At 39.2% G+C, this 25,787-nt stretch overlaps 1 protein-coding gene across 2 annotated transcripts; it reads left to right on the top strand.

The window, feature by feature from the left end:
• The first annotated feature begins 982 nt into the window (after nt 1-982).
• Nucleotides 983-22,915, top strand: CD53 (CD53 molecule). Of its 2 annotated transcripts, XM_028101895.2 has the most exons (8): nt 984-1,111; nt 15,187-15,266; nt 17,136-17,312; nt 18,763-18,837; nt 19,354-19,449; nt 19,969-20,049; nt 21,129-21,212; nt 22,055-22,915. In XM_028101895.2, the coding sequence occupies exons 2-8, from the start codon at nt 15,204-15,206 to the stop codon at nt 22,124-22,126; spliced, it is 648 nt and encodes a 215-aa protein (XP_027957696.1). In that variant the 5' UTR covers nt 984-1,111; nt 15,187-15,203; the 3' UTR covers nt 22,127-22,915. The 2 variants fall into 2 exon arrangements, with proteins under 2 accessions (XP_027957697.1, XP_027957696.1); XM_028101896.1 differs by lacking the exon at nt 18,763-18,837 and having other exon boundaries at nt 983-1,111.
• Nucleotides 22,916-25,787: the final 2,872 nt, after the last annotated feature.

Genomic DNA, 25,787 nt, shown 5'->3' with positions numbered 1-25,787 from the left:
AAGCACAGTGGGGGGGTGGGGAGGTGCAGAGGGAGAGGGATAAGTAGACTCTGCACTGAGCACAGAGCCTGATGTGGGGCTTGATCCCACAATGCTGAGATCATGACCTGAGCTGAAATCAAGAGTGGGTCACACAACCAACTGAGCGTCCAGGCACCCCCACCAACTGCTATTTCTTAACTGTATAATCTTGGGCTAAATATCTAACTTCTGTGAGCCTCTGTTTTCTCATCTATAAATGGGGAAATAAGGGTAACTAGCAGGATTATTATTAGATGTTACTATTAATAAACTGAAGATGAGAGGTTGAGATTTGCTCAGTACCACAGAGCTAACAGAGATAAAGCTGAAACTCAGAACTTTGGGTTCTAAATCTGGGGCTCCCTTTACTAACCAAATCATTTCTACCGGTGTCCCTTGGAGTGTGCCTTGGGGTTTACCCTTGACAATATCCTTACACAAGGCAAGTCCAGCTTCTGAGACACAGAAGTCTGAAAATGGTATCCCAATCCAACAGGAAACTAGAGATCTTCTGGAAGGCAGCTGGAAGGAGGGTGGGGAGAAGGCCAAGTGGTTTGAGAGATATTCCTGTCTCAGTCCTAGAAAACTTCTAAAAATAATTATTTTGGGGTTCCACTCCAGTTTCCATCTACCAAACGGGGGGCCAGGCATACTTATTCTTGAACAGATCCACACATAATTTTGAGGTGCTATCTTGACTGAGAAGCACTGACATTTTCTAGGCAGAAATCAATACTGAAATCACCTCAGAATGCACCAGAGCTCACCGATGAGTGCCTGGAAGAGGTCTTTGACTTTTCTGTGTTTCATAGAAACAAGTTTATGTATTTGGGTGGGTCATGGGAGTAGGTGTCTAAAAAGCCACAGGGGAAGGATTGCATCTCTAAGGTTAAAGAGAGCAGGCCAAGCCTCACTTCCTCCCTCTCGTCAACTGGGCTTCCTGTTGTCACAGTGTGAGCACATTTATTTTCCCTTCACTTCTCCTTTTACACAAATAGCCCCGGACATCCGTGTTACCAGCCTCGTTGTGACCACCTCAAAGGTAATCACCGATCTTGCCTAAAGGACTGAGGAAGAGTGCCTGCGAAAGGTAAGCTTGGTGACATTTTAATCTGGCTTGACAAGACCTGAATCATATTATGTGGGATAGGGTGTCTTAGGATTGTCTGTACACCTCTTCAGTAAGTCTAAAATCTCCGCAACTGCTATTTCACAAATATTTAGTGCAGGAAAATAAAAAGATCAAGATCCTGGCACCCCTCAAAAGACAAGCAGGCCGTAAAGACTTTTCACTAACCAGATTCCTGTTATCTGATACCTCTTTGGGTCAGGGCATTCATGAGCTTAAATTGTTTCAGAACTTGAATTTCTATGTGTAGTCATTTCTGATGCCTGGAGCCTTCTGTGGGACATGACGTTGGGGAGATTTCATACATACTTAGGTCTCTTAGAAGATTGATCTTGTGATTTTAGAGTGAGGAGAGAACCAATGGCCAGAACCATTTAGAGAGGCAGTTGGGAGATGGCAGTTCTTAATTCGATCAGTTTTCATGACTCTCACTGTGATTCCTCAGAGCCACTAAATAGAAGGACAGTTACAAATGACAATACCCAGTTCATAGTCAGGAACACAGGGCATGCCCACTGCCTGTATATCAAGAGGTAAAAGCTGAACACCCCTAAGAGATGCTTAGATTGATTGTTTTCAAACAGCAGGAAGAACATTGTAATTTATTCCGCCAAATAAACTTGTCCTTGGTATACAAAACATAAATATTGATAAATATAACGTGACATGCACCAACCAACAAAATTTGATATTGTAATGATTTCTAATTCATGCCCTGTAACTAGCAACTGGGGTCTCATGGACTCAGAAAGTCAAAGTCAAGCTTTGGTCCTGGATTTCTGTGACCACCATAGTCATTACTACAGGTCAGGAGACCACAGGAAACACTAAATCAGAGCTTTCTCCTTCTAATACCTGCAGGAATCTCAACTGATTATGCCCTAGGGGGAGAGGAAGGCCCTCAAGGATGATTACTTACCAACTTAACAATGAGGGATGGCAACGTCACCAAGGGCTCTAGATTCCCAAAGTACCTCAGGGGCCATTGAGTCATGAATTTAAAAATAAAGACCAGATTTTTTATTTTATTTTTTTAAGATTTTAAAAAAGATTGTATTTATTCATTTGAGAGAGAGAGAGAGTGCAAGTGGGGGGCGGGGTGGAGGAGCAGAGGGAGAGAATCTTAAGCAGGCACTGAGCACAGAGCCAGATGCAGGGCTCTATCCCACAATCCCGAGATCATGACCTGAGCTGAAACCAAGAGTCAGACGTTTAACCAACTGAGCCACTCAGGTGCCCCTTAAGATTTTATTTTTAAGTAATCTCTACACTCAGTGTGGAGTTCTAACTTAACCTCGAGATCAAGAGTCACATGCTCTACCAACTGAGCCAGCCAGGTGCCCCAAGACCAGAATTTTTAATGAATTCATTTAATAATCATATATTAAGTGCCTCCTGGGGCCAGGCACTGTGTTTTGGAAGATTCTGGTGGGGAGACAAAAATAGCAAGGTAGAGATTTGTCCCCAAAATAGTCCTGCCCTTAAGGAACTCCTATGGAAGATAAAAGATATCAGTGCTTTGGAAGAGAATTGAGCAAAAGCAGTCTTAGCTGCTGGCTAAACAAAGAAGTTTTGCTTTCTCAATCTCCACCGGAATCTGCACTGTTTTGAAATTGCGGTTGGTTTGGAATTGAGACTGAACTGAAGCTTGATTTCCTGTGTTGTTTTCTGTGTGGGCCAATTAAGCATAGTTAGCTTTTAAGTAAAAGGATTGGGTGCCTTTATACCCACAGGGAATGATTCAAAGCCCATTCCTTCACAGCTACTGCTGCTGAGGCCACTTCACCTTTGGTAATTGACCCGCACAAACGGGCAAGGTCAAACTCCATTGGTCTTTTGTTTATAGTATCCTCAGATTGACCTCTGACCACCCAAAGGGCTTTGGACTCTAGATCTGCAGACTGTTCCCCTTTTTCAGTCCCACCCCACAGCTTACGAACAGCTAGGCATGGTGCTAAGTCCCGGAGACACGGGGATGACTGACGTGCTTATCAATCTCAAAGGGTTTGTGGATTCTGGCGTGGTATACAGACACAACACACCAATATAGCACAATGCAATCTTTTCTATCATGGAGGAAGAGTGTGCACACAATGTGGGAGGAGTGTAGGAGTGTGCCTTGGAGAGGAAGTGACTGCTTGGTTTCATTTTCAAAGAAGTACAAGTTTGCTATGGAGACTGGGGGTAACCATGCATTCCAGATGGGCACAATACGTGCACACTCAAAGAGTGTGACCCCGCCCCCCCAAATGCATTTGAGATGAGAGTAAGCAGGTGAGCAGGAGCAGAGGAAGTGGAAATCTCTCTCTCCTACTTGGTTTAAGAACCCAGCATCTGAAAGTGAAAGGCAAGATCAAACAACTGGGCAGGTCCAAGGTCTAGGCCTGGCCGTGACTATGCCTGAGACATCAGAATTGATGGGATGGGATGTGGCTTGAAATGAGGGTGAAGGGGAAAGTTTCTTACTCCTTAATCTCGATTTTCCCTAGGTTAGGGTGAAGTTTGGAGCTCTTTGCGAGGTTATGGCCACTGTCTCTCAACTTCTGTTCCAGGAAACGCTGTGTTGATTTAGTTACAGTGGTTTGGTTTGTGTTCCTAAATTAGTCCTCCCCCAGTACTTCCTGTACCAAGTGAGCATCCAGTGTGTGCAGGTCACCCTGGGCCTGCAGACTGGGTACCTGCCCTCAAGAAGCTCCAGGGCCCAGCTGCCACTGCAGGTACAGAGCACCAAAGTAAAGGAACAGAGAAACGAGACTGCTACACAGAGCAGGCCTCTGGGGATGGGAGGCTGGGATTGCAGCTGGAGGGTGAATGTGGGGAGGTTGTCTGGACACAGGCTTTGAGAAGAAGGAATCCATTTACAAAGCCATTGGGTGAGCACTCCCAGAGTGGAAGCCATGGATGTTGGGACACAGAGGCAAGTCCTCTCTTCATTTCCTAGGTCACCAGCACACAGGACCATTCTTTCCCAAGCAGGAACATCAGTACATCACAGCTATGGTCAAGGACTGTTGTAAAGGAAAAGGTGCCACAAGGGATACATTTCTATAATCATTTAAAATAAGAGCCCTATCTATTTTACATAATTCAATTTGGGATTATTTAGGTTCAAATAAAGTGTTCAACTTGTAGTGAGAGCCCAGTAAACATTAGCTATTCTTAAAACATTCGAAACTGCTTATTTTCCAGGCAAGGTGAAACTTGTCCAAAGTTATAAAACTAGTTAAATAGTAATTCCTGATTCTCCATGGAATGCTCCTTCCTCCCCATTACACACTATATTCTCTTTTCTTATAGACTTCCTATTAAATAAGCATCATTAGATGGTGTTCTTTGTTTACATAAATTTCCAGTGCATTTTAACATAAGCAGACATAAAAAATCCAACTTAATCATAAATCCAATTGATCTGAAGTCATATGCTAGCAAATGAAATATTTGAAATATATTCAACTTGTCACACTTTTGTTTGACATTTTATATTTCAGGAGAACTAGATTGAGGAATGGGAGTGAGAAATTATTTTGATACTTCACATCTTTTCAATTTAAACTCATGGCTTAATACTCACTCTCTATCAGAAGCAAATAGAGGCCTTAAAGAATTATCTCATGGTTTGTTCTTCTAAAAACAGCTCTTGTGGAATCTCAGTATTTATGCCATCAGGAATTTACAATGTAATGACTTAAAGATCAGAATTCCTTAGATCATTTACTCATATTCAACTCTAGCTCTCTCTCAATTCAGACTTACAGAAAACTTGCAAAACTAGTACCAAGAATTTCTGAACACCCCCCCTTTCACCTAAATTTCCCAAATATTAACATTTTATCACGTTTTCTTTATCCTTCCTAGGCTTTCTCATTTGGGAATAATTGTTGGCATGATATCCTTTCCCACAGAGTGCTTTACTGTGTATTTTCTTTCTTTTTTAAGATTTTATTTATTTATTTGATAGAGAGACCACAAAGTGAGAGAGAGTGAGAGAGACAGAAAGAGAGAAAGAGAGAGAGAGAGAGAGAGAGAGAGAGTATGGGGGGGAGGGGCAGAGGGAGATGGAGAAGCAGATTCCCTGTTGAGCAGGGAGCCAGCCGAGAGGCTCAATCCCAGGACCCTGAGAGCATGACCTTAGCTGAAGGCAGATACTTAACTGACTGAGCCACCCAGGCGCCCCTACTGTGTATTTTCTATGAGCAAAAACATTCTCTTACTTATCACTGTATAGTAATCAAAATCAGGAAATTGACACTGATACAATACTGTTACCAATCCATAGATTTTATTCAGATTCCATCAGTTGCCCATTGGTATCCTTATAGCAACTCAAAATCTTGGATTATACCTTGCTTTTAACTGTCCTGTTTCTTTATCCTTCTACCTGGAACAGTTCCTGAGTCTTTCCTTGTGTTTCATGACATTGATATTCTTGAAACGTACAGGCAAGCTATTTTCTAGAATATCTCTCTATTTGGCTTTCTCATGTTTCTTCACGACTAGATTCAGGTTATTCAGACTTTTGATGAGAATACCCCAAAAGTGGCTTTTATTAGCCCACAGAGAGCCCTGCTAACGCTGGACATAGCTTGCCTGAACCCACCATAGATGGCTCTCCAGAACAGGGCCCCTCCACAGCAAAATTCTACGTATTTTTAGGGTAAGGAAAGAGAACCTCTAGGAAATGAGCCTCTGAGATCATCTGGATTTATCTTTTCTCACTTCTTTCCTCCTCCTTGCTTCTTTCTTCTTTCTCTTTTCTTCCACAAATCACCAATTTCTCTCCCTGATAACAGCTTTGAAAAGGAAAAAGTTTTCACCAGACCACAATTTTGGGGAGCACTGAGATGACAAACACGTTCCTTTGACAAAGTGATGGAGAGATGAGAAGAAACTAATGCGTAAATGTTGATGGTTTGGTTTGGTTTGATTTTCGTACGGCCCTTCCCCGCCCCTGCGATTGCTTATTACTCCCTCAGAGAGACATACCTGCATAACCCCCATTCCTCCTCAGCCACTGTTCACAGGGCTTCACTCTGAAAGATGGAAGGAGTCTTCCTGACACTCATCACACTGCAAGGGGTGAGTCAGGTTGGTAAGTGAGAGGCAGAAAATGGAGCCTGGGGCAGTGGAAGGAAGGTGGGCTGGATGAGGAAATTGTGAAAGTTATAGAGGTTACACAAGTTGCACAAGGCCACATTTCTGGCAGGTAGCACTGCCAGAATTCAAAATTAGATTTGTCTGATTCTGTCACTAGTGTCTATCAAACTGTGTTCTGTAGAACACTATGCTCTCTGAGCTGTTATAAGTAATCTTCAAAATAAGAATAGGTTGGTAGTAACAATGTACCTTAGCGTATAATGAGTTTCTCGGAAGTCATTCATTAAAAGAAGTTTATTGCTTTTTCTTTTATTTTCATTTAATCCTATTTACTTTCAAAATTATTTTACCATGGCTTCCTTTCATTCCTTTTTTTTAAGTTTTTATTTAAATTCCAGTTAGTTACCATACAGAGTAATATTAATTTCAGGTGTACAATATAGTGATTCCTTATGGTTTTATTTATTTGCTTGTTTTCATTTGGGGAACATGTATTAACATCTCATAAATATAATAGTCTTCATAACATCAAAGCTGTCTTGCTGTGGCTCCAAGATTGGATCACATAAGGCTGGACTGAATTGATAGCTTCTTGAAGCTTCTGTCCCAAACTTAGCTACTTCTAAGTTTGATTGAATTCAGGACTAGATATGATGGCCTTGCAAGAATGGACCAAAAAAAAAAAAAAAAAAAAAGGAGAAATTGAACTAGAAATCTGTAAGACAGTTTACTAGCCCAAGATCTTTGCTTGGAGGGAACTGAAAAGTGAACTTCATCCTTGGCCACAGTTAACTGGAGTTTGGTCACAGGGTTTCCTGGAAGCTGACGTCAGGGACTTTCTTGACAGAGCCATGAGTCATGCAGCAGATTTTGACTGCAAAGAGGTGTCAGTTCTTCCAGACAGTTGGGTTGGAAGGGGCAGGAGCCCAATAGCTGATGAAGTCACAATGAAGAAAGGAAGGGGAAATGGAGTGTCATTCTGTCTGGGTTAATATGAAAACTAGGGCCACGCACGTGGTAAAAGTAGTGTCAATCTTCACCAAACGGGCAGTTTTTCTCCTTCAACCAGGGGGAGTCTGAGCAAATGGAAAATCAGGGAAGGAGAAAGAAGAGGTTCTTCTTCCCATCTGTGAGGGGAAAAATCAGTAGGGATATCCACAGGTCTGTGGACGCTTCATTAGTTGGTGCTCTGTGGACCATTTGATTACAGGGGCCTGAAGGAGTGATCACGGGATCCCAGGATGCTGGGGCTGTAGGGACTCTAGGAGACATCTGGCCCAATCTTCTGTGTAAGTTATCTGCCCACATCCAAAAGATTAGTCTATTGGCAGAATAAATCTCAAGCCCAAGGCTTCTGATGATGTAGTGTGTATGTAGTTCATTCCACCACCGCAGATTATTTAGAGTTCATTGACAAAGGCTTATTGAACAATCTTACATTTTTAGTGTAATCAGGGGACTGTGTTAGATCTCGAGGATTCAAAGATGAATAAACTAGCTCCTACCCTCAAGGAGTTCACATTCTAGAGAGGGAGGAAATAATTATAAAACAAAGAGGCTAGTGCAACAACAGAGATTGCAGGTATTATGGGCACTCCTCGTGGGGAGTGGGGTTGGGTGTGGAGAAACAGATATAATCAGAGAGGGCTCCCTGGAAGAATGACACTGGAGCTGAGTGTCAGGATGAATAGTGGCTAGCCAAATTAAGGGGTCAGAGGGAGAAAAAGCAGCAAATTCCAGCAAAGAACCCTATGAGCACAGGTGAAAAAGGAGGCACTGAGATAAGTAGTCTATGTTAATTGCTGGATTTTAAGATTAGCAGCACTATCAACAATAGCCAAATTATGGAAAGAACCCAAGTTTCCATCAACTTATGAATGGATAAAGATGTGGTACATAGGTACAATGGAATATTACTCAGCCATCAAAAGGAATGAAATCTTTGGGGTGATGGGCACTAAGGAAGGTATGTGATGTGATGAGGTTTTATATGAAACTGATGAATAACTGAACTCTACATCTGAAACTAATGTACTATATGTTGGCTAATTGAATTTAAATAAAAAATATATTTAAAAAAAAGAATGAAATCTTGCCATTTGCAACGACGTGGATGGAGTTAGAGTGTATGATTTCACTCATGTGGAATTTAAGAAACAAAATAGATGAACATATAGGAAGGAAGGGGAAAAAAAGAGAGGGAGGCAAACCATAAGAGAGTCTTAACCATAGAGAACAAACTGAAGGTTGATGGAGGGAAGGTGGGTGGGGCATGGGCTAGATGGGTGATGGGTATTAAGGAGGCACTTGTGATGAGCACTGGGTGTTGTATGTAAGTGATGAATCACTAAATTCTACTCCTAAAACCAATATTACACCATATGTTAACTAAGTAGAATTTAAATACAAACTTGAAACAAACAAAAATAACAAATTGTTCTTCTCCCACCATAAATAAACAAATGAATAACTGAAAGAAAAAAAGTGCTGGCAAGGATGTGGAGAAAATGAAGCCTGATGCACTGTTGGTAGAAATGTAAGTTGGTACAGCCCTTATGGAAAACACTATAGAGGTATGTCAAAAAGTTCAAAATAGAACTACCATATGATCCAGCAATCCCACTTCTGGATATATACTCAAGTGAATGGAAATCAGGATCTCAAAGAGATACCTGCATTCCCATTTTGCAGCATTATTCACAATAGTCAAAATATGAAACCAATCTAAATGTTCATTAACGCATGCATGCATAAAGAAGATGTGGTACATACTCCCCATGGAATATTACTTAACCTTAAAAAAAGAAGGAATTCTTGACATTTGTGACATCATGGATGGACCTGGAGGACATTATGCTGAGTGAAATAAGCACAACAGAGGACAAATACTTTATGGTGTCACTTATATGTGGAATATAAGATAGTCAAACTCGTGGAAGCATAGGGTCCAATGGTGGTGGCTACCAGCTTGGGAGAGAGGTAAATAGGGAGGTGATGGTCAAAGGGTACAAAGTTTCAGTTGCCCAAAATAAATAAGTTCTGGAAATCTACTATACAGCATAATGACTACAGCTAACAATACAGTATTGTACATTCAAAATTTGCTAAGAGGGTAGATCTTATATTAAGTATTACTATCACAAAAAATAAAAATAATAAGAGTGGGGATGGGAGGAAACTTCAGGAAATGATGGATACATCTATGGTCTTGATAGTGGTGATGGTTTCGCAAGTGTACACTTATCCCAAACTCATTGAGTTTGTACAGCATTTTTACATGTCATTCATATCTAAAGTGCTTTTATAAATTAAATAAATAAATAAATAATAAAATATAAGCCAGGGAGGTTGCCATGAGTTTGGAGAGATGGACAGGGCAAATTAGGAAGGACTTTTTGACATTCACATACATACATAAAACCATCACTACATCAAGATAACAAACATTCATCACTTCCAAAAGATTATTCATGGTCCTTTGTAATCCCTTTCTCCTGCCTGTCCCTACTCCCCTTTTATTCACCGAACCCCTGCCACCACCACCACTTTCCTCTGCCTCTGTCCCCAATCATTGATCTGCTTTCTGTTGCTATATATTAGTTTTCATTTCTAAAATTTTATATAACTGGAATCACACAGTACGTACTATTCTCTTTGTCTAGCTTCATTCATCCACCATAATTATTTTGAGATTCATCTATGCTGTGTTGTGTATCAATAGTTCACTTCTTTTTATTCCTGAGTAGTATACCATTTGATAGTTATATCACAGTTTGTTTTCCCATCTATCTGTTAATGGACCTTCTGGCTGTTTCCAGTTTTTGGCTATTACAAATAAAACTGCAATGAACATTCCTGTACAAGTCTTTGTATGATCATATGCTTTTCGTTCTCTTGATAAATACCTTGGAGTGGAATGGCTGAATCATATATGTTTAATTTTTCACAAAACTGGCAAAATATTTTTCCCAAAGTGGATATACCCCTTTACATTCTCACCACATTCTCATCAACCCCTGGTATGGTCAGTTATTTTGTCTTTGTTTTTTTAATTTTAGCCACTCTAGGAGGTATATTTTCCATCCATACATCTTCTTTGGTGAACTATCTGTTTAGATTTTTGTCCATTTTTTTCTTTTCCATTTTCAGATGGGATTGTTTGTTTTCTGAGTTTTGAGAGAATGCCCTCAAGGTCCATTTATGTTGTCACAAATTGTAGGATTTCCTTCTTTCTCATGGCTGAATAATACTCTTTTGTATATTTATGCCATATTATTTATTTATTTATTTATTTATTTATTTATTTATAAATATTTTATTTATTTATTTAACACACAGACAGAGAGAGAGAGAGAGAGAGAGCATGCGAGCACACAAGCAGGGGGAGCGGAAGAAGAAGAGGGAGAAGTAGGCTCCCCACTGAGCAGGGAGCCTGATGCAGGGCCCGATCCCAGGACCCTGTGATCATGACCTGAGCCAAAGACAGCCGCTTAATTGACTGAGCCACCCAGGCGTCACTATCCCACATTTTTAAAAGATTTTATTTATTTATTTGTCAGAGAGAGAGAGAGAGAACAAGCAGGGGTGCAGCAAGCAGAGGGAGAAGCGGGTTCCCCACTGAGCAAGGAGCCCGATGTGGGACTCAATCCCAGGATCCTGGCAACACGACCAGAGCCAAAAGCAGACACCCAACCAACTGAGCCACCCAGGCGTCCCTATACCACATTTTTTTTTTTTTAGTTGAAGTGTCAATGGGCATAGGTTGTTTTCATGTCTTGGCTACTGTAAGTAATGCTACAATGAACATGGATACCTCTTTGAGACCATGATTTCCTTTCCTTTGGATATATACCCAGAAGTGGAATTGCTGGATTGTATAGTAGTTCTATTTTTAATTTTTTGAGAAATCTCCATACTGTTTTCCATAGTGGCTGTAACCAATTTATAGTCCCACCAATAGTATGTGAGGGCTGTCTTCCTGCATATGCTCTCACCACTTGTTATATCTTGTCTTTTTAATGATAACGTTCCTAACAGGTATGAGGTGATATCTCATCACAGTTTTGATTTGCATTTTCCGTCTTGATCATTAGTAATGTTGAGCATCTTTTTTTTTATACCTGCTGGCCATTTGTATGTCTTTTTTGAAAAAATGTCTATTCACTTCCTCTGCCCATCTGTAAATCAGATTTTTGTTTTTGTTTTTGTTTCTTACTATTGAATTACATGAGTTTTTTATATATTGTGGATATTAACCTCTTATCAGATATATGATGCAAATATTTTCTCCCACTAAGTAGGTTGCCTGTTCATTTTGTTGATGGTTTCCTTTGCTGTACAGACCCGCTTGTTTATCTTTGCATTTGTTGCCTTTGTTTTGGGGTCATAACCAAGAAATCCTTGCCAAGGCCAAAGTCAATGTGCTTACCCTTTATGTTTTCTCCTAGGAGTTTTGTGGTTTCAAGTCTTACATTCAAGTCTATAATTCATTTTTTAATTTTTTATTTAAAGTCAATTAGGTAACATATAGTGCATTAGTTTCAGGTGTAGAATTTAGTCATTCTTCAGTTGCATATAACACCCAGTGCTCATTACATCAAGTGCCCTCCTTAATCCCCATCCCTAAATTATCAATCCCCCACTCACCTCCCCTCCAGCAACCCTCGGTTTGTTTCCTAGAGTTCAGCATCTCTTATGGTTTGCCTCCCTCTCTGTTTTCATCTTATTTTATTTTCCTTTCCCTTTACCTATGTTTATCTGTTTTGTTTCTTAAATTCCATATATAAGTGAAATCATATGGTATTTGTCTTTCTCCAACTGATTTATATCACTTAGCATAATATCTTCTAGTTCCATCCATGTTGTTGCAGATGGTAAGATTTTATTCTTTTTGATGGCTGAGTAATATTCCATTGTATATATATATCCCATATCTTCTATATCCATTCATCTATTGATGGATATTTGGAATCTTTCCATATTTTGACTATTGTTGACATTGCTGCTATAAACATTGGGGGTACATGTGCCCCCTTTGAATCGCTATTTTTGTATCAAGTCCATATTCCATTTTTATTTTATCTTTGTGATTGGTGTAAGATAGTGGTCTTATTTCATTCATTTTTTTGCAGCTGACCAGTTTTCCCAACACCATTTATTGAAGAGACTATATTTTCCCCATTGTATATTCTTGGCTCCTTTGTTATAAATAAATTAACCATATATGCATGGATTTATTTCTGGGCTTTCTATTCTGTTACATTGGTTTATGTGTTTGTTCTTATGCCAATGTCATATTATTTTGATTGCTATAGCCTTGTAATATAATTTGAAATCAGGAAATGTAATGCTTCTACTTTTGTTTTTCTTCCTCAAGATTCCTTTGGCTATTCAGGGTCTTCTGTGGTTCCACATAAATTTTAGGATTGTTTATTCTGTATCTGTGAAAAATGCCATTGAAATGTTTATATATATTGCATTCAACCTGTGGATCATTTTGGGTAGTGTAGACATTTTAACAATATTAATTCTTCCAATCCAGAAGCATGGAATATCTTTCCATTTATTTGTGTCTTCTTACATTTCTTTCATCAATGTCTTGTTTTCAGTGTCTAGATCTTTTACCATTTTTGTTAAACTTATTCCTAAGCATTTTATTGTTTTCCATGCTATTTTAAATGGGATTGTTTTCTTCTTTTTCTGATAATTCATTACTTAATGTTCTTTAACCCAATTAGCTATCTCGGGGCATACCTGGAGTACTTAGACCATTTCATTTACTTGCTATTACTATGGTTAGAGCTGAGCATATTTGTTTTCTATTTGTCCCATCTTTCTATTTGTTTTTTGTTTTCCTCATCTGTTCTTTGTTTTTGTCTTAGTCTGTGCAGGTTGCTATAACACAATACTACATACTGGGTAATTTATAAACAACAGAAATATATTTCTCACAGTTCTGGAGGCTGGAAGTAAGATCAGGATGGTAACGTGGTCAGGTGAGGCCTCTCTTTTGGGTTGCAGACTTTTTGTTGTGTCCTCACGAGATGGAAGGAGCTAAGAAGATTTCTGGGGTCTCTGTTATAAGAGCTCTGATCTCATTTAGGAGGGTTCCATCCTCATGACTTAATTGACTCCCAAAACCCTACGTCCCTACACCATCATGGGCATTAGGATTTCAACATGTAAATGTTATGGGGACACAAACATTCAGACCATAGTGGTTTCCTTTTTCCTCTTTTTGTCAGGCTTCTTTCAACTAATCCAGTATTTAGAAAAAAATTTATCTCCTTTGCTGGTTTACTTTTTTAAGGTTTTATTTATTTAGCCTTTGCTGACTTACTAATTATAATTCTTTGTTTTGTTATTTTAGAGGCTGCCTTATGGTTTATACTGTACAGCTTTAATCCATCACGGTCTATCTTCAAGTAGCATTACCACACCACATAATAGAACCTTATAGTATTCTTCCATTTCTCCCTTCCCAGAGAGTTCCTTTAAAACTAAATAATCATGGGTTCCATTTACTGAGTATGGTCATATATCAGTCTGTTGTAATATTTTTTAATCTTCACATCCACCCTAGGAGTCTAAGTATTACCCCCATTTTACATAGGAATAAATTGTGACTAGAAATGTTAAGTAAATTTCCAAATGTCATGTAGCTATTTGGTGGCCTATGTGAGAGTTGAATTCAAGTTTGACCTCAAAGTCTAGGTAGTAAATCACCATATTAACCTCCCAAGTATATACAAACACACTTATAATCAATTTTATTTTAACTTGGCTAAAATACTGATGAAGAATTAAGAATAATCCTGAGGGTCAAGACAAGAAGGAGAAAGGGAAAAAGAAGGACAAAGTAAAGGAAAAAGAAAATAGTATGAGATAAATATATATATTTGGTCTTTTCAACAGAGATTATTCTATTGTGGAACACAAATAGGTCATCAGGCTTATCAACAGCCTAGATTACCTATTCCTCAAGACCATCTGATTTCTGATACTGTTAAGAGGGTACAGGCAATGGATTGTACAAGCAATCTATACACTAGAAAAGGCATAGTTTTAATGGGAAAAAAACAATAAAATGACATTTTGTTTTATATAGCAGTCTTATATGCAGTTTTAAAATATGAGTTACTCTATAGAACCTAATTGTGTCTGAGAGAAAATTCAAAATTGTGTATCCAGATCTCTAGAATTGAGGATGAGGGTTTGCACATTAATGTTCTGGCTGAGAAAATGAAATTATATGTATTTTTTAAATCAAGCTCCCATTGTTATCTCTTTTCATTTCTCTACTGGATATTTGATTGCTAGTTTTATCTCTCCTATAAGATTGACATCTCCTGGAAGATAGCTACTGTTAAGTCACAGTTATATCTCCCACAGTATCTAGAACAAAAAACATCATAAATGTTTCTTCAGTAAAAGAATGAATCATACATAGGTATGTTCCCTCATTTTCATGCGGAGAGGTTTATAGACCAAATGTAGTATATGCATGCATATAAGGGCATATAAGGAACTGGCTGATCAAGTCACTGACCTCCACAGCTGATAAATTCCTGACCCCTGGGCTGCCTTCTTGAGTAAATGCCCAAGCACTAGTCTCTGAGCAGTGGCCTACTGTGTGTTACTGTGACTCACTCTCCTCCAAGAGCAGCTCTATTGCTTTCCTCTACAGTGCTTAATTCAGTGATAAGCATTCTTGGCTTGCTGAATTGGAGCAAAAGTGAGTGTCCAAGATAAACCAATTGGTACATCAGTTCAGAGACTGAGAAAACAGGGATTTGGGGGAAACTTCCCAGAGGAGACTCACAGCTCAAACCCAAGGTGATGCTGGAGATCTTGAACCCTGAACATATATGCTGTCCTCTTCACTGGTGCCACCTTACAGAGCCAGGTAACTTACTTCCTCTTTTTTTCCTTTCACTTTTTAGAGTAAGAATATCCCAGCATGGGCATGAGTGGCTTGAAATTGCTGAAGTACGTTCTGTTTTTCTTCAACTTGCTCTTTTGGGTAAGTGCGCCTCTTCTGAGCATGAGGAGCTCATCTCCTCCTAGCTACACTCTATTTCTCCTCTACTGAAGAGCCTGGTATGGAGAGCAACCCATGCATGTCTGAATGGCATACCCAACTTACAACAGGGGAATAATAATTTCCCTTCTTTCCATCCTGCCATTGTGTAAGCCTGTAAAATTGAGAAGTACCAGTGCAGTTATCTTTTTTTTTATTATGTTCAGTTAGCCACCATACACTACATCATTAGTTTTTATGTTCAACAATTCCTTAGTTGCATATAACATCCAGTGCTCCTCACAACCATGCCCTCCTTAATATCCATCCCCCAGCTACCACATCTCCCCACACCCATCCATTCTGAAACCCTCAGTTTGTTTCCCAGAGGCCACAGTCTCTCATGGTTTGTCTCCCTCTCTGATCCCCACCCCCTTCAGTTTTCCCTCCCTTCCCCTATGGTCTTCTGTGCTATTCTTTATGTTCCACATAGGAGTGAAACCATATGATAATTGTCTTTCTCTGTTTGACTTATGTCACTCAGCATAATCCCCTCCAGTTCCATCCATGTCAATGTGAACGGTGGGTATTCATCCTTTCTGATAGCTGAGTAATATTCTATTGTATATATGTACCACATCTTCTTTATCCAACGCAGTTATCTATAGGCATGCTATTTCTCTCTCTGGGGACTTTAGGCTACTACTGCTCACTGCTGACATCTATGGGTGAGAAACCTGAGACTCTACATTCTGTGTATAAGTAACACTTTCCTGCTCCCCTCCTCCCCTTAATCCCTTGGATGAGTAGCTGATTGAAAGTTTTATGTTAAAAAGAAGAAGAAGAAGAAGATAGCAGGAGGGGAAGAATGAAAGGGGGGAATCGGAGGGGGAGATGAACCATGAAAGACGATCGACTCTGAAAAAAAACTGAGGGTTCTAGAGGGGAGGGGGCTGGGGGGGTGGGTCAGCCTGGTGATGGGTATTAAAGAGGGCACGTTCTGCATGGAACACTGGGTGTTATACGCAAATAATGAATCATTGAACACTACATCAAAAACTAATGTTGTAATGTATGGTGATTAACATAACATAATAATAAATAAATAAATAAATAATAAATAAATATTTATTTATTGAGCATGTGAAAAATAAATAAATAAAATAAAAAATGAAAATCATTCATATACAAAAAAAAAGGGACATCACCTTTTCTGGGACGGTTTCACCATACCAAATTTAGCAATTGAATTTCAAATATAGGATCAGTTTGCACTCGTGTCTATGAGAAGATTCTTAAAAGTTTGGCTTCTCTAGTTTTCTGCCTAGCAAGATAAACTTCTCAACCAGGGCATCCCCTCTACATGGTTGTGGTTTCCAAAGGGAAGACCATGTGCAAGATGTGGTGGGAACAAGGAGTAGGGGATCTGAAGCATGAAGATACTATATGACTCACAGTGAGCTTCTTCTGGTATCTGATATGGGTAGGATGAAGCATGAGTAGGACATCACAGGAGAAAAGTAGGATCACCTCTTTTCTAGGTGCATGGGGAAAGCTGGGTAAAGAGGTTGTTCCTGAGAGTCTTGATAGAGCCAATGGAAAGATGTGTGTGTGTTTTTTTTTTTGATTCATTGGTGGCAAAACTTCTTTATTTTTTTAAAATTTTTTTATTACGTTCATTAGCCTGCATATAGTACATCATAAGTTTTTGATGTAGTGTTCAATGATTCATTAGTTGCATATAACACCCAGTGCTCATCACAACATGTGCCTCTCTTAACACCTATCACCCGGTTACCCCATCCCCCTATCCTAATCTCAAGTGAGAATGTGAACAGATATTCAAGAGTGTTGTGGAATTCTTTCTTTCAGTTCTGTGGTTGCGGCATTTTGGGCTTTGGGATCTATCTCCTGATCCACAACAATTTCAACCTGCTCCCCTCCCTCACACTGGGCAATGTGCTTATCATCGTGGGCTCCATTATCATGGTGGTTGCCTTTCTGGGCTGCATGGGCTCCATCAAGGAGAACAAGTGCCTGCTTATGTCGGTGAGTCTCTTGCAACAGATGTGGTACCTTAAGTAGAGAGACATGATGCCTTAAGTCCCAGTAAAGATGTTTCTTGGTGGCTAACCTATGGGCACAGGGAAATTATAGGACCATAGGATTGGCACTTTAGGCCAGCAAATCTGTCTAGACCAATAGTATTTTTTTTCTGACTGGGGTCTCAAGGAAGAGGACATTGCTACCCCCCTTGGGATTCATTGTACAGTGTTAAGAATGACCCTTGTCATAATTTCCCTTTATGGCATTTTATTTCTTCATGTCTCATTGAAATCAAGTGTCATCTGTCTGCCTAAATGCTTTTCACATTAGTATGTGTTTTTAGGATCTGAGTCAGAGTCACTCACTGATGGAAAATCTAGTCTCTAGATTCTTCTGAGTACTGTGACCCTCCTAAAATGGCAGAATGTGCTTCTCTATCTCAAATCTGCACAAGATACATGATGGTGTGATGACCCAACTTAAGGGAGGACCTAGGTGGCTGCCATTTTGATCTAACGTGAGAGAAGCTAGAGCTTTTCAGTTGTTCCCTGTCAGTTAAGTGTCGTGAAGAGCATCTTTAGGCTTAGGTTTTGTCTGTAAGCTCTATGAAAGAAGAGTTCTGGTATCTCTAAGTGTACACAGAACAGTGCTTGATATAACAGTGCCACTCCATCCATAGAAGGGTTCCCAGTCTCCTTGGTTCTTCCTTAAGTCATTTGGTTAATCTTCTTTCCCGTATGGGCCAATTCTTAAACTGGAGCCCAGACATAGAATAAAAAAGTTCTTGTTTTCAGCTCCCAGATTAATGGCAAAAGATAGGAGATAATAGACATAAGGAAAAAGCTAAACAGGTTTAAACAGTTGAAATTAATGTTGGGATGAAAAGGTGAAGGAGAATAAGTGAAAATGTATTTTCTGCTGTGTTTGATTAGTATAAAGGGAGTAAGCATCTACAGTTGGAAATAAATAAGGGTTAGGACTATGATTAGAATACCTCTTCTCCCCATCTGTACAGGGCTCCTCTCAACTTCCACCATCACCTGCCCCCGACCCCAAACTAGCCCTGATCTTGCAGAACGGACCAGGCTCCAAACTCTAAAGGCACATAGTTTACTGCTTTTTTGCTCAACTCTTTCAAAAAGCTGATGCCAAAATTGCTTCACTGATTCAACAAATAGTATTGCATACTCATTATGTGCATGGAGCTGTATAGGCACATGGGAAAGGGAGAACAACGTTAGAGGACAGCTGATCTGCCCTCTAGAGACTTGGAGTCTAGCTGTAGAAAAATGACACATATCCCTCACAAAACAAAAGGCTTATGAAGATCTGAGCAAGCAGGAATAGGAACTTCTGTACATGTGCAGAGACATGCCTGGATGCTCCCAGGGTGGAGTAGGAGTGAGGGAAGAACTAGGATCAGTGCTATGAGCATGTCTCTGCTTTGCCTCAGTTCTTTATCCTGCTGCTGATTATCCTCCTTGCTGAGGTGACCTTGGCCATCCTGCTCTTCGTGTATGAACAGAAGGTAAGCCATAAAGAACATCTCATTGTTGTATTTCTGACCGTGGAGAAGAAGTCCTGTAATAGAGATAGAGGCAAAGTGGAAGGATGGAAGAAAGAAATTAATTGTAAATGGGGAGGGGAAAAAATTTCATGAAAGATAGCAATTGAATCATGCTTTGAAGGATGAATAGGAAGAGCAGTAAAAACAAGTTTATCTTCCTCCTACTTCCTTTTTTCCATGTGTTTGGCAGTAGAAAATGTCTGTCTCCATGCCTAAGAGAGCCCATGCTTTGTCTTCCTCTGAAAAACCAGAGTTCTGGAAGGACAAGAGACTACTATGTACTTCTTCCTGCAATGCTATCTCAAGTCTCAGCACTTCTCCCTGTCTATAAACTCCCTCTCCTGGCTTCCTTAGCTCTGAGGAGATCATTTGGAAGGGAGGAGCAAATGGAACCACCAGCCATTATTAGAAATTGCTTGTTCCTTGAACTCACCTGCTTTTTATAATGTCTTCTCTGCCGGAATATGCCCCATCCAGTTGAATAATTATGTGTCTGAGAGCCTGACTGACAGCATTCAGCGATACCACACGGACAACAGCACCAAGGCAGCATGGGATTCCATCCAGTCATTTGTGAGTACAGATGGAATCCTCCTCAGCTCAGCCCAGACTTAATTTTCCAACCTCAGTGCCTGGAGGCTAAAGGGACTTCCTTTCTTGAAAGGCCCAGAATCTAAGGTCCACAGCCCCTAGGTCCAAAATAATGTTTAGCAGTCACAAACAGGAATCAGTCTGATTGGTACAAAGTTCTCTACATTCTCTCATCCCTCACATTCTTAGGTAGGCTCATTGTCTAAGCCCTACTAAGATCTAAGGAAGACCCAAACATGTCAGACCAAATTCCCTGTGTGCTTAATTTTTCATCTGTAAAATATGAATAAGTTAAACATGCCCTTTCTATTTCAAGGAGTCTTATGTGAATGAAATGGTATAATGGATTTGAAAATATTTTGTTCTAAGGAGTCATAGTAGATAAGCCAATTCTGTATTTTCCGCTAGAGTCAGATCTGAAGGGTCTACCTTTTCTCCAAATTCCAGTTTTCCTTCTGTTGACTTTCTAACCATCATGTTTTTGGGGGATTTGGCTTTTAGCTGCAATGTTGTGGTATAAATGGCACGAAGGATTGGGCCGGTCACCCACCAGCATCTTGCCCCTCGGATCCACAAGTTCAGGTAATTTTTTGGCAATTTTTCTGTTATTAGCCTCTTTGGTTAAACTTTCAATATCTTAGAAACCCCAGTCATACAGGACTTAGTCCTCCCAACCAGAAACAAGAAACCTTAGATAAAATAGAGGCCAAGGAGAAAACCCAGGTAACTAGACAAATTAGACAAAAGTTGTCCAGACAACTAGACAAAAGGAAAAAAAAAGGAACAAGCTCATTAGACTAGCGATGTCATCACAAATCTTGCTATCCTAAACTATTACGTTAGAGGGGGAAAGTTTATGTGATAGTGGCAGAAGATTATATCTACATTTTTCTTGAGCAAGAAGTAGGTCTTATGGTTGAAAGCGAAAATTGTAAAGTTGAGGTAGAAAACCTCCCCCTCTTCCTGTTTCTCTATTCTTTTTCTTTGGAAATGGCAACATCCAGCCCCTTGATGAAATGAATCATAAGTAAAGGAGTCTGGAGTCGGGGGAGAGAGAGTTGGTAGAACTGTTGAAACAACCTGCCGACTTAATTCAGACCTCCAGACTAGGCCCAGAGAAAAAGCCAAGATTATATTCCAAGATTAAGTTCCTAAATTCCTGTTACCTGGTGTTATCCACCTTGGGATTGTTTGAAAATCTCCAAACTTTTAGGTCTATGAAGAAAGACTGAGACACTCACCAACTAGCCCTGCCCTGGAGCTTGGTAGGGCCATGATAGATTTAGGTTTCAGCAGAAGCTGAAATGCAACCAATCCCAGAAATGCATAGGTTACCTCCCTCATTTATTTGTCCCAAGTCAGCAGTGGATGTTTAAAGAACTTAAGGACATCTATTGCTGAAATGCCTCTCAGGAGCTAGTTTAACTCTGTGTGTAGACATCTAGGACTTCTGTGTTAGGTGCCATTGTGATGATAACAACACCAGAAAAGTCTGTAGTTTAATATTCTTTACTTCATGCCTGTAGAAAGAAAGATAGAAAGAAAATAAAATGGCCTAAGTCTCTTGGCATAAGGCTAAATATAAACTATCTTCTGAAATTAGCTTCCTGATAAAGTCAAATAATATAGTGGTATCCTTTGTACTTGTAATTTTTTTCTAGGGTTGCTATGCGAAAGCAAAACTATGGTTTCACTCCAACTTCCTGCACATTGGAATCATCACTATCTGTGTTTGTGTGATCCAGGTAAGAACATAATCCTGGGACCATTGTGTAGATTAAATTAGGTAAGTCAGGTAAAGTTTTAGAACAGTTCCAGGTACATAGTATATGCTCAATAAATAAGAGTTTCCTCAGTCATGTAGCAAATGATGTCATTACCAATTTAAGGCATACAGAAAATATGCTGCAAAATCTATCTGGTCAACCTATCCCTAAGAGATATGAATACTTCATAGTCAAATTAAAAGTCATCAAGCAGACCCCTACTTTGGTCATTCACTCAACTGGTATGGAAAACTTGTGATGGAGAAACATTCTATGTGGAAAACTGGCCTTGTATGCCAAGCAGGAGCTGATGATAAAAATCATAATCAGTTTCTTCCTTGTTTCTCTGCTTAGCATGATAAGTCAGGGGTGAATTGGGGATAGTTTTGTGTTCTTTTTTATTATGTGACATTTCTACTATTTTTATACCCATGTATTTTGGGTATGTCACAGAATAGCTAAAATGTAATCAAGAAGCTCAGGGGGAAATAATTTTTCTCTGCTTGGAAACTAAGGAGTCTCAGGGCACAGGTAGAGATGACTCATTGCACAAAGTGTTGACTTGTGCAGTACTTGCCTATACAAGTGACTTCTTAAGGAGACAAAGATGTCCCAACACTCTATCCTCTACTATTTTGACAACATCACCCTCACTACCATTCTAAAGCTGAAGGAGAGAATAGGGAAGGAATTGGAAGTAATGGCAAGAAGGGTTGTTCCAGTGTAATGGACACTTTCTTTTTCTCTGGGGCTAATCCCAGGGGTGTGGGAGAGATGGCCCCTCCTATGAAGACCTCACATTTTCTCAACTCTTTTCTCAGGTGTTGGGGATGTCCTTTGCGCTGACCTTGAACTGCCAGATTGATAAAACCAGCCAGTCCCTAGGGCTGTGACATGATACTGCCTTATGCTGGAAAGGCTTATTTCATCTCTGGAAAGCCAAAATCAGTTATTAGCAAGAAGCCCTAAATGATCACCTCTTGGCCTGGTGTCTTTGTCCCCCTCTCATCTTTTCCCTGTTTTTGTCCCTGTATCATAGAAACAGAAAAGAGGGTATTAGCCAGGCATTTCCCATCTCAGGCACCAGAACAATGATTCACCCACTCATGGGACAGCTATGTCCCTCAAGGAGGTGACACTAATATCTGAGCGTTTTTTGGACATGAGAAGCCAAGAGAACCTGCAGCACTAATAGTTCAAGGTCAAAGGATGGGTCTGGGACTTGAATTTTTGCATCTTCTTATTGTCAAATAAGGCTCTAGCCTCTAAATCATGTCCAATCCACTCTCCAAAGCCAAGCAAAAGACAAGCTGAAGGGGGCTCTGGGACAAGACTCATTGTCACAACCCTCCGCTTCCTTTTGGCTGGGCCTGGTCCTTGACTACAGGAATGACAGAGTACTCTTTCTCCAAAGGGTAAGGTTTCTTGCAACTTCCTTATTAAAGGGCCTTGATTCATTCTGTCTTTCCAGAAGAAACTGTCCAGTGATTCATATCCTGACTTCAGCCAATCTCTTAGCCTTTGAGTTACATAGCTATGGAAGAACTCAGCAGGACCAGTATCTCTGGTGGTTTAGCTAATAATCACATTTGTAAGAGTTTTGGTGTTATTTTTCTATCAAATAAGGTTTTGTTTATGTACTATTTTATCTCTTCAATAAAAAAAATAGCTTATGATCTCAATCATTACATTTTCATTCCTATATCTCAAATATGTTTTCTGTGAGTCAGACTGATTGCCCTGCCAGCAAGCCAGGTATATTAGTTATCCATTGTTGCATAACAAATTATTCCAAAACTTAGTGGCTAAAAACATAAATTTATTATCTCACATTTTTTGTGAGTGATGAATCTGGGAGCAGCTTAGCTGAGTGATTCTGGTTCATAGTCTCTCACATGACTACAATCAATATGTCAGCCAGGGCTGCATTTACCTGAAGGCTCAAATGGAAAAGTATCTACTTTCAAATCTTTCACATGCCTCTTGGTAGGCCTGTTCTTTCCACAGTGTTGCCTTATGACATCACAGTTGGTTTCCCTTATTACAAAAGATCCAAGAGAGAGCATGAAATACAGCACCCCAAACAAGCCATAATCTTTTTATAATCTAACTCAGAAGTGCCATCACATCAATCCTGCCATATTATATTCCTGAGAAGTGAGTCAAAAAGTTCAGCCCACACTCAAGGGAAGGGAGTTACACTGGGTGTGAATACCAGGGAGTGGAAATCATTGGGGGCCATCTTAGAGGTTGCCAACCACATGTTTTTTGGGCCAGAAAAAGCTTAATTGGATTGTCTATAAGCTAAATTAAATCATCTAATAATCATATGTAATAAGGCATAAAATCAGAACATATCTAATATAGAACCAAATGTAGAGAAGGCAGAGAAAAGGACAGAAGAATTGGGTTTTGTTCTTGAAGTTTTGTGTGGGATCTCCCACCTCCCTTTAAGGAAAATTGGTCATTATAGTGGTAGTTATAGGGAAACCTTCGACACTATGTTTCTCTTAGGATAAAATTCAGATTTCTAATTATATCTACCAGGACCTACATGATATGCCCCACTCTTAGCCCTCCAGCCTCACCTCTTGCTGTTCTTACCCTTTTATTCTAACTTAGGTCTATTGAAGTTTATTTAGTTGCTCTGAGCTTTATTAATATGGACTTATTTTTCCCATTCATCCAATGATCCCTTTGGATAATTCATTTGCCCTAAGGAAGGTTTCCCTAGTACTACTAAGTTTAACATCTATTGAGGTCTTTACAAGTATGAGATAGTGTGCAAAGAGCATTCCATACATCTCCCCATTTAAATCTTGACAAAATGTCTTTTGTGAGTACCTCCATAATGCACTCATAGAAACTTCACAGATCTTATTGCATTTTATTTTAATCGCTATGTATTTGTCTCTATTAATTATTGGCCTAAGTTAGAAAAACAACGAGAAAAGGTAAAAATTAACTATAAATAAAGATTGTGCCATAACCACAATACAGTTGAACTTTTAAAACACATGAAACTATATGATAAAAAAAATCTAGGCCAATCATTTTGAAAAGAAAATGTAGTTGCTATAAACATTTTTCTAAAATAATAAGAACCATCCAAATTGACTCAAATAGGAAAAGGAGATTTCTGTTTCTGGTAAGATAGATATTACTAGACTAAACTTTCACTATAGACAACTTAAGTGCTAGATAAAAGCTTTAAAGCATTTTATTAAGAGCACTGTTGAGCTGGAATGAAAGTAAGGAATACTCAAGTCTCTGGCTTGAGTATGGGAACCAGAGAGGTAAGAGGAATTTGAGATTTGCCAAACTAGGTGAACTTGGATTTCAGTTTTCAAGGCACATGAGGTACATGGAAAATTTCAGAGTCTAAGGTTGAGAGTCTAAGCAGAGATCTTTCCTCTTTTAAGTCAGAGGCACCAAAGTGCTATACCTTAGTATAAGAGTAAACTAGAAATACCACTCACTTTCACAAAAGATTACATGAAAATCTGTCTGCAACTTGGCAATTTAGCACGGGAAAGCAACATCCTTAAAAATTTGAATCCATAATCTGGCCATTATGTTGACTTCAAGTGCAAACTTAAAGTGTCTGAGTCATCTGCAAACTCTCAAACTAAAATTTAGTTTAAAGTTGTCCCAAACAAGAAGTTATCCCAGGCTCTGGCAGAAGCAAAATGCACACACTTTCTGAATGAGCCCACAATATCAGGTCTGTTGTGATAAGCACTGGATGTTGTATGCAAGTGATGAATCACTAAATTCTACTCCTGAAACTAATATTATACTGTATGTTAACTAACTAAAATTTAAATAAAAACTTAGAAAAAAATAATAAATAATAATAATACCAGGTCTCCATGAATCTCAAAAAGCAAATTTTTAATTAAATTGAACTACTCACAATTAAAATTCACTAAAAATATGAGAAAACAAGGCACTATGAGCCAAGGGAAACAACAAACAATAGGAATGGACCCATTCCTTCAGATGTTAAGACCCAAAACTTCAGATATTATACTTACTTTAAACAAATATATATAACCATGTTTTTTTATATTTAAGAAAATAAAGATCAGCTTTAAAATATGTGCAGAGAAAAACTGAAAGAAAGAGTAATCATCTTTGAAAGAGGAAAATATAATAGTTGAAATTTTTTAAATTTAAATGAACATGTTTAAAAGTATATTCGATGCAAGTAAAGCAAAATTAATAAACAAGAAGATTTATATGAATAAATTAATCAGAATGTAGCTATAGTGGGTTGAACTTTGTCCCCAAAAAGGTATGTCCAAATTCTAACCCCTAGTACTAGTAAATATGATTTTATTTAGAAATGGGGTCCTTGTGGATGTGATTAAATTAATGATCTTGAGATGAGATCATCCTATATTTAGGGTGAGCCCTAAATCCAATGTCTTATGTCCTTATAAGAGAGAGGAGAGGGATCTTTTTAACTCAGATATAAAGAAGACCCATAGGGCAAGGCCATATGAAGACAGAGGCAGAGATTGGAACAATGTATCTAAAGCCAGGGAATAC

This window comes from Eumetopias jubatus, unplaced genomic scaffold (assembly GCF_037043125.1).
Source record: "Eumetopias jubatus isolate StellerSeaLion01/CBP00866 unplaced genomic scaffold, mEumJub1_p1.0 scaffold_4, whole genome shotgun sequence".
NCBI lineage: Eukaryota > Metazoa > Chordata > Mammalia > Carnivora > Otariidae > Eumetopias > Eumetopias jubatus.
The sequence above is the reverse complement of the archived record's forward strand: the minus strand, read 5'-3'. Positions and strand labels throughout refer to the sequence as shown.